This window comes from Nuphar pumila, chromosome 3 (assembly GCF_984573655.1).
Source record: "Nuphar pumila chromosome 3, dmNupPumi1.hap1.1, whole genome shotgun sequence".
NCBI lineage: Eukaryota > Viridiplantae > Streptophyta > Magnoliopsida > Nymphaeales > Nymphaeaceae > Nuphar > Nuphar pumila.
Genome location: NC_143251.1, coordinates 107636391 through 107651975, shown reverse-complemented (window position 1 = coordinate 107651975; position 15585 = coordinate 107636391). Strand labels below are relative to the sequence as shown.

The 15585-nt window shown below is 35.7% G+C and overlaps 1 protein-coding gene across 1 annotated transcript in view; it reads left to right on the top strand.

Annotated features, from left to right (window-relative positions):
• The first annotated feature begins 8289 nt into the window (after window positions 1-8289).
• The window catches only part of LOC149843230 (RNA-binding CRS1 / YhbY (CRM) domain protein), a 46642-nt gene continuing 39346 nt past the window's right edge, over window positions 8290-15585 (top strand). Inside the window, exons 1-2 of the mRNA XM_090001747.1 lie at window positions 8290-8457; window positions 8579-8876. Coding sequence (XP_089857873.1) covers window positions 8393-8457; window positions 8579-8876 — 363 coding nt within the window. The 5' untranslated portion in view covers window positions 8290-8392. The remainder of the gene's footprint in view (window positions 8458-8578; window positions 8877-15585) is intronic.

Sequence of the window (15585 nt, the reverse complement as noted above, 5' to 3'; positions counted from 1 at the left end):
GTATTACCCCCAACTGGGTTAACTCTATAGAGTCCAGAATCAAAGTCAAATTATTGTTGTTGATTTTCTTCAAGGAGGCTATCAATTTCCTTGATATGAAAAGAGAGAAAATATTCTTAGCTTCATAAAAGATATTGATAGAAAATTTTCACATAGATAAAGAAGATTCTTGACAGTTTGGGCAGTTTGATATCCTGGGCATTTTCCCATGATGATCTTTTTGCACTCTTTTGAGTCATGGAGCTTTCTTGGGCTTTTTACATCATCCTTCATTTTGGAGATGTCCTGACTTTTCTCTCTTTTTCGAGGAAGGGTACGTCACAAACTTCTTCATCTTGGAGATGTTCCGATCCTTCTTTTCTTTCTCAGGACTTAGGCTTGATGACACAGGTTCTAAAAAGGTCTTTAGATGTTAGCAGAAATCAAATATCTTTTAGGGTTTGTCGGTAAGTTCATCACACTCGCTTTCATCTCGACGATGATCTGAACTTTCTCTGAAAGGATCCTTCACAAACTCCTTCATCTCGGAGATGATCCAAATCTTCTTTGGCCCCGGAGATCTAACTCGCCTATTCGTCTTCATCTTGACGACAATTGAGAGATTCCTTTTGCGAATATTTGATTGCAGCTCAAATGACTGAGGAGATATGGATTGGGTAGGTTCTCTTTACTGCCCAGGATATTTTCACTATCTTACTGCCAAAGGATAATCTTTAAGAATACGCCAATAGCTATAATCAGTATCAGCTCACTTATGGCTTTTCAATGTCATTGAATTTTCCTTCGCCTGTTATATCGAAGATTTTTCTTCATCCTCTTGGTTGACCAACATAAAATTTGAAGTTTGAGTCTTTCTTCACAAAAGCTTCATCCTTTTGGAAGGAATACTAAGGAGATTTGAGGAAATTCTTTATGTAATAAAAGTTTGAGATCAACAACTATTTTATGGCGATTTGGCAAGATATTCTTGAAATCTTTGATGACGAAACTTTGCTTAACATCGAGTTTTGATATATCAGTGGGATTCTGGAAAAAAATCCAACACGAGGTTGAATTCTGAAGGTAAATATAAATTTAAAGTTCTGAAGGCAAGATTGGCATAAAACTGGATTTTGAAGGTAAGCCTAATTCAAAAGTGGGTTTTGAAAGACCAACTGAATCATGACTCAGATCTTTACAAGGAAAGCTGGAAGATTTGAGTCAAAACCCGAGCCTTCAAAGGAAAGCTAGGAAGTTTGGTTTCTAAGGAGAGAAAATTCAGGTCGAAACCCAAATCTTCAAAGGAAAACTAGACTATTTCAGATTTTTTTGAAGGAAAGAAAATTTGAGTCGAAACTTTAAAATTCAAAGGAAAGCTGGATTGTTCGAGTCAGGGCTCGAATCTTAAAGGAAAACTGGGAAGTTCAGATTTTTGAAGGAAAGAAAACTCGAGTTAAAACTCAAATCTTCGAAGGAAAGCAGGAAAGTTCGAGTCAGGGCTCGAATCTCAAAGGAAAACTGGGATGCTTTAGATCTTGAGGGAAAGAAGACTCGAGTTAAAACTCAAATCTTCAAAGGAAAGCGGGAAAGTTCGAGTCAGGGCTCGAATTTCAAAGGAGAGTTGATGAGAAGGAATAAAAATTGATGAAAGATGGACAAAATTTAAGAAAAAATGAGGAAATATTGTAACCTGAAGGCTTGAAATTGAGATTTAAATAACCCAAAGGTCAAAATTGGATTTAGAGCTTTTTGATTTTTGGTAAATGGTTAGTGGAAAGACTAAACCTGAGAGGCTAACTTATCGGTCAACCAGACACTAGCACGAGCGCTAGGCTTACCTGTACGAGTACTGGATTTTTCAAAAAAATGCCCCAGTATAAGTACTGGGTTTTCTGACGGAGATTTTTTAAAAAAAAAGGGAACACCGACATTCTTAAGATACTTGAGAATTGAGCGAGAATGATTGTCGGTATTTTCAGGATTTTCTCTCATTTTGAAGAGGAAATAGAATAGACATTTGATGAGAATTTAGAAAAAAATGATTCGGGTTTATCCCTTAACCTGAAAGGGGAAAAAAAATAAAATTTATAAATCGAAAGTACACAAAACTGTGTACTTTAAATAAATGCATAATTTAAAGTAGGACAAGAATATGCAAAGCTACATACTCTGAATAATTATATACATATATATAATTACATGTATAACAATGCAACATCCACCAAAAGACCATCGTAAATAAAGTGAAAGTATGCAAATTGCATAATTTAAATAAATACATAATTTAAAGAAAGCTAAAGTACACAAAACTACATACTTATAGTAAATGCATACATACATATATATATATATATAAATATATATATATATAATACTATATTTATATTTGATGTAAATATAAATACATATATTTAAAAATGTTCAATCGCCATCATCGCATGCATTTTTTCCCAATCTCAAAGATAATATGAATGTTTGACGATTTCAAGCATAGGTGCTTACTTGGTTGTGCCTCGATATTCATGTCGAGGGTATGAATTCACGCAAATCAGAAGATTGTTTATGGAATCTAGCATACTGCAACAAACAATATGGAATCTAAACTTGAATTCTAGCATACTGCAATGAACAATACGTAATCTAAACTTCAAGTTTTTCTTAAGGTAGTTCCTTTTTGGATAGTCAGATCAATTTACTACTTGTTGCTTTTCCCTTATGCCTTATGGTGATTCTGTAACTGGAAGCAAATTTCAGAAATTTGCTGAAAAAATAGCTTCATAACATCTTAAAATCCGTGAAAGAATTTGGTGGGGATATAATATGATAAATTTTGTGTTCATGAACCCAAAATAAGGTACTCGCACTTAATAGGTAAACATTATTTAGAAATGCAATAAGCAATTTTACTTCACTTTATATTTTCTTGGGCTTCAAAGTTTGAAAACATGGTAATGTTTGATGCAATATAGAAACCAAGAATGAAGATATATCTTTGAAATTTTGCTTAAAAAAAATAAATGATGAAAGATTTTAATTATTCTACCTTAAAGTGTGGGGGTGCCTTGCAAAGGTATTTGTCCCATAGCACAACAGGAAAAAGTTGGGTCCTAAAATCATAGATGTTGTCTTTTTGGGTTATGTAGAGAACAATTATGCCTACAAGTTTTTAGTAATTAAGTCTGAAGTATCTGACATAGATGTAAACTCTATTGTTGAGTTTCGAGAAGCTACATTCTTTGAGGATGTATTTTTCATGAAAGTTGGTGTACCTCAAGACCTTTCTTCTTTAGATATACCTTCAATTTTTGTTTCCCTTCCCGAACATGTGGAAAGAATGACAGATGTGGGGGTTGAGCAATTTTGTTCCCACTCTAGACTAATTGAGTCTGAGGAAGTGGTTGAACCAAGAAGAAGCAAGAGACCTCGGATTACCAAGGATTTGGGAAGCGATTATATCACTTACCTTATCGAGGATGAGCCTCCCACTTTTCGAGATGATATGGCTTCACCTGAAGCAAGACATTAGAAAAAAGCCATAAAGAGTGAAATGAACTTCATTGTCTCTAATGGCACTTGGGAACTGGTTGACTTCCCTCGTGGTAGTTCCACTATTGGTTGCAAATGGATCTTTAAGAAGAAGTTGAAACCAGATGGATCTATTGATAAATACAAGATGAGACTGATTGCCAAGGGGTTCAAACAAAAGAAGGGAGTAGATTATTTTGACACATATTCTCCGGTTACCCAAATGACCACAGTTAGGGTGCTTATTGCACTGACTTCCATTTATGATCTCTCGATCCATAAAATGGACGTGAAGACTGCCTTTTTACATGACGATCTTGAAGAAGAGATCTATATGAATCAACCTGAGGGTTATGTGACTTCTGGTAATGAAAATAAAGTTTGTAGACTTGTTAAGTCATTATATGGACTGAAAAACGCCCCTAAACAATGGCATGAGAAGTTTGATAATATTATTTTATTATTTAACTTTGTTGTCAATGAATCTGATAAATGTGTTTATTGCAAAGTTAAAAGTGATGCATGTATTATTTTATGCCTGTATGTAGATGATATTTTATTGTTTGGTTCCAATATAAGAATTGTGAATAAGACGAAGTCATTTCTTAGTAATAAATTTGATATGAAGGATATGGGTGTTGCAAATGTGATCTTAGGCTTAAAGTTGACTCGTTTAGCTAATGGTGTAGCTATTTCCCAATCTCATTATGTTGATAAAGTACTTGAGAAATTTGGCTATAACCAAGAAAGATCTATAGCAACTTCATATGACCCTTCTACTCATCTCTATAAGAATACGACTGGTGTCCCTGTATCTCAATTAAGATATTCCCAGATTATTGAAAGTTTGATATATCTTGCAAATTGCATGAGACCGGATATTTCGTTCTTCGCGACAAAATTAAGTAGATACACAAGTTGTCCAAATCACACTCATTGAAAGACATTGACATGGTACTTAGATACCTGAAATGAACAATTTCCTTGAGTTTGCATTACAAGAGATTCCCTGCCTTTCTTGAGAGATATAGTGATGCGAGTTGGATAGCCATGAACTCTGAAAGTTATGGCGTAATAGAATATGTATTTACCTTTGGTGGCGGCGCAGTCGCCTGGAGATCAGTAAAGCAGACCATCTTGTCACGATCTACTTTTGAGGTTGAGCTCTGTGCTTTAGATATCACAAGAATGAAAGCTGAGTGGTTAAAGAGGCTTCTTGAGGAACTTCCTTTAATGAGCAAACCAATTTTCGCAATATATGTGCATTGTGACAATATGGCCATAATTGCAAAAAACAAAAGCACAAAATATAATCAAAAGCAGAGAAGACACATCCAAGTCAGAATAAAATCTATAAGAGAACTGGTGTCTCAGTTAGTGGTTGATATGGACTATGTTGGATCCAAAGAGAACACAACTGATCCATTAACGAAAGGACTAGATAAGTCATTAGTCCTGAAATTCAGAGACAGGATGTGACTGAAACCCATCAGTAGTTCATCTACAATGGCAACCCAACCTATCTGAGTGGAGATCCTACAAAGTAGGTTCAATGTGGTAATAACAAATTGTAGGGTGAACTGGATAACACCTTCTTAATGTGATACTATGTATCTGTGTCTGTTCTCCTGATTACTCTGGAAAGGTGCTGTAGTTGCATGTTAAGGAAGAGTTAAAACTCTGAATGAGTTCAAAGCCTTCTTGGCGAGATGTTAGCAGCGCATCTCTAGAAAAGCCCACCTATCTGAGTGTGACCGCAGTTTAAGGAATTAGGTTATTCTTGAAGTCACTCATGAAACAGAATTCAGACACATGGCCATTAATGCGTCGCATCTAAAGATTACAACAAGAACATTTATCATGTTGTTGCTAATGAACACACCTACACCAAAGGTTCAAGTTCAAGACTTTAGTTCACTTCGTTCCTGTGTGAGTAAAGTTAGTCAACTAACATAGTGGTTCAAACCGGAAGGTACCATTACTGAAAGCATAATATGTCCTATTGCAGATTACTCCATCTTGTATCATGGTTTCCTCCCATTTTCATTCTTTGAATTTATGGGAGAATGTTGGGCGTAGGAAGAGGATATAAGGGAATTCAAATAAAGAAAAACAATGGGGACCACTTCTTTATGGAGTGTGTTTGGACTTTGATGATGTGGAATAGTCCCATATTGAAGGATTTCAAAATAGTTGTGGGATTTATTACCTACAAGGAGATTCTTACACTTCTTCCAAATAACAAGGGAGTGGGATGACTACTACACATGCATGTGCACACCCACCCGCCCGCCGCGCCGTGTCGTGCCGAGCTGATCCGAACTAGGCTCAGGCTTGGGCTCCGGTAATTGGCCCTTTAGAGCCATATCCATTCTAAGTCCAATGATCTTTTTGTCCTGGATTACTATTTTTTATTTAGATTAAATAATGGGTTAAGAGAAATGGATAACGGAGAGATCAGTTATCAAGTCACGACCCCTTGTATTCTGTAACGAGGCTCTTTCACATTTTGTAACTGTTCGTGGGTTATAAAACATGGTTAGGGATGGGGTTACAGATACACGAAGTTGCCTGACTCTTGTGAACTTCATTTTTTCTCTCCTGCTGCTATCTCTCTCTCTCGCTCTCCTGCATTTCTCAGAAAGGGGTTTTCTGCAATAGCGGTTCAGAGAGGTTGTCTTCGAAGGATGATCTACCGTCGGAGTGCACCTATATGGATCGTCGAGACTATTATATCCTGGAGGAAGGACGCCAGACCCTATTTGCACCGTATGTGGGGGCAAATCTTCTCTAAGGAAAGTATTTTCATACGCCTTACCCTGTTACATAATACTAACATGTTACTATCATTTTTATTATGTTCTATGCATCTATTTGGTCATTTACATTTGTCTTGATTTTGGTATAATGTGAAAATCAACATGTTTACTGCTTGTTTATGTTTTGATCGACTGTTAATCATGATTATCGTGTTGATACCCATTCTGAATTCTATCATGATGTTGATTGTGAAACGATTTGATCTGAAATTTGGTTCAACACTACCATCAGTGTTGCAAAGCTATGCCTATCATCTCAGTGGAGGAACTGCTGAAGGCTCATCCCTATTGCCCTTGTTGCTAGACAAGGACTTTATTTGATTTCCCACACCATTGGCCCACTTTATGACATTGATCCATTCAGTGTCGTGAAATTTTGTGCATGCTTCATTCCTATGATTTGTAGGAGCTTGTCATCTCATAAGATACTAGGAAATGAAGGGCCTATCTACAGGAAAATATACTCTAAACCATGAAATTTAAGTATTCAACTCTCTCTCTCTCTCTCTATATATATATATCATACAAAAAAGAAAAAAATGACAAGATGCACTACTGTACTTTGTTTTATAATTCATTAAAATCATGAAGTTACTTTCCCTACCAACTTTAGTCCTATGTCACATGGATAGAGTTTAATCTATCCTCCACTTCTTCCATGCTAAAGGCTTAAAAAAATGCAAAAAAAGAGTGCTAGAAAGGAATTCTTCAACAGTATAAAAGTGACCTTTCAAGATCAAATAATTTGCAATCTTCATGTTAATATCTTGGTTCTTTTGGGAGCTGAAACATTACTAGATATGTACTGCATTTCATTTGCTGGGGCATTAATTGCGAGGTATCTTATTATGCATGCTTATTCTCAGAATAGGTGCATATTCAAATAATGCCTTCTGGCAGTTTCACTGGGTCATATTCTTGGTCTTTATTTTTAACCTACCATGTGTCTGTCTTCATATTGGACTTTCTTTTGTCTAATTATTAGTTAACATATTCACTCACCTCTTGGCATTGTGTGCACATGTGGCTACAACATTTCTTGAGAAGAGTATGCCTTGTGATGTCATGTGGATGGACATCGACTACATAGATGGCTTCCGTTAGTGTTTCTTATTTTTTACAATGAATTCAGTCTATCGAATTCATCCACCAGAGCCCAATGGGCAATTTAGTGTTAGATAATGGCATCAATAATTGACGTATAATAATGAAAGTTTTGTTTTCTTACCTTTATTATTTATTTTTACTTTCAATTATCAACTTGAATTTTATTCTACTTTTTTATTTTATTATTTGTTTGAATATAATCACTGCAGACAAGTAAAAATGTGTTTGAATGAATTTATGTTTGTATTTAAGTACTAGAAGAAATTTATGTTTGTGTTTGAACTTTGAATGTTTGTAGAAATTTATAAACATAAAGTGATTTTATATTTTTATAAATGAATTAATGAGAAGTTTGCAATTTTTTTTTAATATTATTTTATCATGTTTTAAGGTTTTAAGGTTTTATTGCAATAAAAACTACAAGTGCTAAATTAAATTATCAAAAAATTAGCTTTATTTATTACAAATAAAAAATTCCGTGTCCTCGTATTTTCTTTTCCAAAAAAAAGTGATTTTTTCTACTCTAATCCACGACGCGCGTCATCGTGTGCCATGCTTTTGAAATGACAGATAGGACGGAGGACATAGTTTGTTATTATTTATAAAAAATATATTTATTATTACAAATATTAAAAAATTCTTAACATTTATTTTAAAACAAATAAATGATTATCTATACGTGTCATACGCTGTCTCCATGCCGTGTCCTCATGACATAGAATAAAAGCCATCGGTTTTGCTTTCAGAGGGATCGTGTCTCCGATAGCGAAAAGATCACGTGCAATATGATTGCACAAATATTTGTGCATTAAGCACCTGATCACCCTCTCTCCTTCAAAGATTCAGAGGCAACCCGCTCTGGAAGTAAAAATGGTGGCGGTGAGACCCTCTCTGGTGAAGATGAAGAAGGTGGTGGTGTGATCAGAACGATTCAGAAGAAGAAGAAGAAGAAGAAGAAGATCATGTGGACGCTGAGGAGCGTCCAGGCCCTCCGCCGCTTCAGAAGCGTTTATCCTCTCTGCAGCAGGTGCTTCTTCCATCCCCCTCTCTCCACGAAACGGTGCATAAGAATCACGGTTTCTTTCCTTCTCATTTCTTCTCTCTTTCTCTGGTTCTTGAGCGTGTTTGGCGTTGTTGGTTGCCATTAGGAGTTGGGTGGTGAACGATATTGCTCCTGCACAACCGAACGATGGGGACCTCCCCAGATCAATGGTGGGTGGTGGGTGTCTCCCACCATCTGATTCTGCTTCAAGTGCGCATTCGGGACTTCGTTCATGGGTTCTTCTGTCTCGGTCGATGTCGACGAAGGGGAGGAGTATGAGGAGCAAAGTGGAGAAGAGGATGAGGAGGGAAACTGGAAAAACTCTTCGAGAGATTAGGCGTGCGAAGAAATTGAGAAAGAAATTGATGACCGACGAAGAGAGGCTCATTTACAACCTTCGGAGGGTAAGCTCCTTTCATCTCCTTTTTTTTTCATCCCCTTTACTGGTGTTCTCTGGCTGCGGATTTCATTTTTCAAAGTTCAGGCGATTTTGGTTGGTTTTTGTAATTGCCCACAAAAAAATATTGCAAATTGGGTATTCTTCACAAAAATTATTGCAAAATAGGTAAAGAAAAACTGTAACATGGATTGTTTGTCATTTGCTACTCTCTCCATTGTGCCCATATTATTGATTCTGTCCTTGTAAATGTGTGCATTTGTATTAACATATTTATATAATTACTCGTCGCATGATATACATATATATGCCACATGTCTTTGTTGTCCAACAGCCGTAACCATATAACAGTGAAGGTTTTGTTTTAGCCTTATATAAAATCTATCCTACTAGATGTTAAACAACTGGCTTGCCTCCACTTTATCCTTCCGGGGGTAATCATGTTAGCAATTTCCTCATTAAACTGGCCATGTTGTATCATAGAGTTTAAGTATTGAAAATTATTGCACCATAGTGCTAAGTCTCTTCAATCTTAATTATGGTCTCTACCATGTTTTTCTTCCTGCTGAGCGTGCATGTTATACATTCAGTTTTTGTTATAATGTCTTTAAACTTCTTCACTCAGAGTTTTCCTTATTCTCCAAAATTTTGGCTTGTGTATCCCTGGTTTGGTTACTAATTACTAAATACTATATCATCTATCAAGACATACAACATAACTAATGTAACTGCATCTATAACTAATGCAAATAAGCATGATTAAAAGTAGATTCTTGATATACCAGGGCCCTAATTCCGATCATACTCAATAGTGCATCTATAACTAATGCAAATAAGCATGATTAAAAGTAGATTCTTGATATACCAGGGCCCTAATTCCGATCATACTCAATAGTGCATTGCCTCATTACTATTGACTAGACTAGCTCAGGAATTCACTCCCAGCTTTCTCTGTTTTTTTTTTTCTGAAGCAAAAACGTTCTTGGAATTGATGAAAACTGTATTCATATGATTTTTCCTTTCTCTGATGCTTGTTCGCACACTTCTTGTTTTTGACATTCAAAACCATTGCTTGATGATGTAATGTCTAGAAATATAGACTTTTCTAGTTTGAGCACCAATGCTCCTATACTGAGAAACTTACAAGATGCCTTGAAAGATAACTTTCACATTAATTTTTATCACTAGCTTGCAAATCTAATATTTGTGAGTTCTGCTAACCTTTATGTGTTCTTTTTTAACTCCTTTATTGACTTATTTTTCACTTGGTATATTGGTCTTCAATAATTTCGTTGTGCCTTTTAAGATGTCTTTGCTCCTTATTGTTGATTGAGTTGCCTCAATTATGTCTTCTCTATGTCATTAAGAAAAAACTATGATTTTTTCCTACATGAAAATTTCCACGCGTCATCTTATTGGAAATATGATTCATAGTCTTATTTTGTCTTTCCTAGCATGAAAAGGGACTGATTTTCTGACTGTTAAGTCTCTACTATTTCTCTTGCAGCTTCATTCTATGGCTGATAAAGTCTTGTTACAAAAACAAACCCATTGTATACTATTTGTGTTTATATATTTTCATTATATCTTTAGCGATATCTGATTTACTCTCCGTTAATCATTTGATCTTGTCATGCACTACACTCCCTTTTTAGAAATGGGAAGTGACTCTTTAAGATAGATAAAATGAAAGGTGTAGTAGCAATTTGTTCCATTTAGCTCTTGGATCTCATCCTTAAGTAACCTTCCATGTAACTTTGTATACATTTTCTTTATTAGTTGTTCTTTATGTTCTTTGTTCTTATCTTTGCTTATAGAGGATCCTTTATGTTTTTGAATATGCTCTGCATCTCTTATCAAGTTGTAAGGGCAATAGCTTTTTCAGGTTTTTGTTTTCCTTCTTTGGCATTCTCATGGGGTTACATGGTAATATATTCTGCAGTATTTACATTTTATACGAAGACTTGGTTTTTAAATTTCATTTAGCTTATGAATTGGCTAACTTGTTAGCCCTTGTGGTTCTTCTGCGGTTTCTATTTTGCTGCTATTGTCACTGTTCTTGTATCAAACACATGGTGTCTATTGACATTCACATCATGTCTTCTCCACATTGAAGTTCTGATGTCTCCATTGCTATTCTAAAGGACCTGCCCATTCCCAAAAAATACGCTGTTTTACAATCTCTAATTTTCCATCTGAAAACATTTTTCTGGTAGAGTTTGTTGTAGAAGAATCTGTGCTAGTTCAAGCTTTGGTAGCCTTTGTTTCTCTCTTTCTACAAATGGAGAAACCTTAAAAATTGTCAGAAATTTTATTTTTCCTACCAGTAAATTGTTAAGTGTACATATATATCTATACATATGGTGCATGTATATATGTGTGTGTACATACCAATGTATGTACCTGTATTATATACATATGTGTATATATGTATATATGTATATATATAGTATATATGTATTTATATATATTTTTATATTGAGGAGAAAATGATTCATAGTACACAAATGTATCTGGAGGTCTAGAGTCCCTAGTGGTTCTTCTAATGGAGCTACATTCCCAAGACTCGAGGTTAGAGTATTTTTCTAAAGCACTAGGACTTGTAATGAAATGGTGGTCTTCAACAAATGCACAAATAACTCACAAACAAGTGTCTATTGGAGACACTACAAGCATGACCCTTGAAAGGGTATAAAGGGAAGAACACTTGAAAAATAAATAATACTTTATTCATGAACAAAATGCTTAAGAAGCATGGTTATATACATTGAAGGGGTTCACCCCTATATATACAAAACAATGGGAGAGAGAGGAGAGCTCATTTTGAGCTCTCCAAAAAGAGACGTTGGATTCCAACGTCTCTTAATATAGCTGTTGGACTACAGTCCAACAACATTTATTATTATAGCTGTTGGACTATAGTCCAACAACATTTATTATAGCTGTTGGACTACAGTCCAACAGCTACTTGCACAGTCAAGTTCCAAATCAAAATATCTAGTTTCTATTGAACTAGATGCTAAAAAAGAAAATAAAAAAATAGAAAAAGAAAATAATAAAAGAAAATATAATAATATATATATATATATATATATATATATATATATATATATATATATTGCAGTTTACATTTTAACACTCCCCTTCAAACTTACGGTACAATGAGCGAAAGTTTGTCTAAGAGGAAGTGAAATCTGGGAGCAGCGAGAGGCTTGGTGAAGAAGTCTGCTAATTGATATTCTGATGTAACATATGGCAGATCAATGGTTCCATGTAAGTATTCCTCTCTGACATAGTGACAGTCCATCTCAATGTGTTTAGTGCGCTCATGGAATGTCCGGTTGCTTGCAATGTAGATCGCACTTTTGTTGTCACAGCACATCTTTGAAGCTTGCGTTGCTTTAGCTCCCATATCTGCTAGCAATCGTCTGAGCCAAACAACCTCCATAGTGGTGGTTGCCATGGCTCTGTATTCAGCTTCGGTGGAGGAAAGAGAGACTTTCTGCTGCTTCTTGCACCTCCACGAAATTAAGGTTTCACCTAGGAACACACAAAAACCAGTAGTTGAGTGTCTATTATTGGGATCACCTCCCCAGTCAGCATCAGTATATGCAATTAAATTTAATGAAGATGAAGCAGACAAGAAGAGTCCTCGTGAAAGAGAGGATTTTAAGTATCTAATAATACGCAAAATCGCTCCCATGTGCACGGAGGTGGGAGCATGCTGAAACTGACTAACTGTATGAACCGCATGAGTTATATCTGGCCTAGTAATGGAAAGATAAGAAAGAGCTCCAACAAGTTGTCTATAAGGAGTAGGATCATCAAGAAGTTCTCCATCATCAATTTTCATTTTAACATTGACAACTTTTGGAGTGTCTACTTTCTTATCATCTGTAATTCCAGACCTGGAAACGATATCAAGAGCAAATTTAGATTGAGATATCAAATACCCCCGAGGGGAATAAGCAACTTCAATGCCTAAAAAATATCTTAATAAACCTAAGTCAGTCATTTCAAAGTGAGTTTTAAGAAGAGATTTGATATTTGCAACTCCCTGTTTGTCGCCTCCGGTGATGATCATATCGTCCACATAGAGAAGAAGAATAATGATGCCTGCATCAGATTTCTTAACAAACAAAGCAGTGTCAGTTAAACAAGGTTGAAAACCAATATCAAGCATAACATGACTAAATCGGTCATAATAGGCTTTTGGAGCCTGTTTAAGACCATAAAGAGCTTTTTCTAGACGAAGAGCTTTACCCTTAGGGATACTAATACCAGGTGGGGCTTCCATGTATACTTCTTCAACGAGATTCCCATTCAGGAAAGCATTTTTGACATCTAATTGAAAGATAGGCCATGTTCTAATGGAGGCCAAGGCTATTAAAGTTCTAACAGTGGTCATACGGGCCACAGGAGCAAATGTTTCTTCATAATCGATGCCATACTCTTGGGCATATCCTTTTGCTACTAAACGGGCCTTATATCTTTCCAGGGTCCCATCACTTTTGGTTTTGACTTTGTATACCCACCTACAACCTATAGGTTTCTTACCCGGAGGAATATCTTGTATCGTCCAAGTATTGGCCTTTTCTAGTGCATCCAATTCTATTTTCATGGCTTCTATCCATTCTATATGATTTTTTGCTTGAGAATAGGATGATGGTTCAACATATGATTGTATTAATGTAATGGCGGCCCTATACGTGGGTGAAAAAGATTCATAAGACACAAATTTTTCTGGAGGTTTAGAGATTCTAGACGTTCTTCTAGGTGGGACTTCAGAGTATTTTTGTAATGCACATGGAAGATTTTGCTCTCTACGTCTTGAATATTGTAGACTAACATCCCTATGGATTTGCTCTTCATTATCATCATTTTCAACAACAATAGGACTTTGATCATTGTCAAGGTCATATCCAACATCACATTCATTGGATTTTGAAGTTAGATCAATTAAAAACGAGTATTCAGTGACATCCTTGGATTTTTCAAATTCAAAGAAGCTTTCTTTTTCCAAAAAAGATACATTTCTTGACACATATAATTTGTCATTTTGAAAATCGAAACACCTGTAGCCTTTTTGATTATCAGCATATCCTAAAAAGGCACATGGGATTGCACGAGGAGAGAGTTTATCATTTCTGTTGGTGAAAACAAAACATTTGCATCCAAAGACTCTTAATCTAGAATAATCTGGAGTTAAATTAACAAGCTTTTCTATTGGAGTTGTATTCTTTAATGAGGAAGATGACATCCTATTAATGAGGTAGGTGGCAGTTAGGACCGCTTCAGCCCAAAAACTTTTTGGAACTTGATTTGCAATTAGCAATGTCCTAGTAGTTTCCATAATGTGCCGATGTTTGCGTTCGGCTAGGCCATTCTGTTGTGGAGTGTGTGAACATGATCTTTGATGTGTAATACCATGTAAATTGAGATAGTCTTTGAATTCGTTGGACATAAATTCTCCCCCTGAATCAGTGCGAAAAACAGAAATATCATTTTGAAACTTATTTTTAACCATTTTATGAAATATTTGGAAGTTAGCAAAGACATCAGATTTATGTTTAAGAAAATAAATCCAAGTATGTCTAGAAAAGTCATCAACAAAAATGACATAATATGTATAACCACCTTTGGAAATAACTGGTGCGGGGCCCCAAACATCCGAATGTATTAACTCAAGTGGTCGTGAGGAAACAAAAGTTCTACTAAGAAATGGTAACCTTTTCATTTTGCCAAGAATGCAGTCTTTACAAGAAAAATTTTCAGAATTACAAATTTTTTCCAAACTTGGAAAATATTGAATTTTAGACATATGAGGATGGCCAAGCCTTTTGTGCCATAAATCCAATTCTAATTTCTGAATATTATAACAAAATGCATTCTTGGGTAATTCCAAAAAGTCCATGTAATAAAGTCCTCCTTCTCTATGGCCTTCCCCAATCAGCTTCCCTGACTGGCGATCCTCTACCCAACAACCATGAGAAGAGAAGGAGATATTACATCCATAATCAGATATTTGCGAGACAGATAAGAGATTCAAATTAAGTTTAGGGATATATCTAACTTCTGGGATAAAAAATCTTTTGGATTTTTGAAGATTTTCAAAACATCCTATTCCTTTTTACTTCGAGAGATGTGCCATCGACTGTAAAAACCTTTGACACACTTGAGTCATTTTTAAGACATTCGGATAGACTATTAACATTTGGGGTCATATGAAAAGAAGCACCAGAATCTAAAAGCCAAGAAAAGTTACCTGGACCGGAGAAAGATGCAACTGCCGCTCCAGTTGAGGCTTCGGTTGAGGAGGATACCCCTTTGAGAAGAGGTTGAAGGATTTCCATCAGTTGAGCCATAGACACAGGTGCATCTTGATCTTTTGACTCAGATTCAACAGATGCAACTCTTTTTTCTTCTCTTCTTTTTAACTTTGGACATTGAGGCCTATAGTGCCCCGGTTCATGACAATGATGACAAATAACTTTTCTTTTATCAAAGTCGCCGTTTTGCCTTCCAAAATGAGGCGGCTTGTAAGTACGAGTATGATTCCCCGGTCTAGATACAACTAAAACGGAGTCATCATCAACTTTTGGAGTACTTTTTCTAAGTCTATTTTCCTCCATAGTGAGCTCTTCTATAGTATCAACAATAGAAGGAATTTTTCCACGATGTAAAAGGGCCGATTTGGTGGATTCAAACTCCGGCCT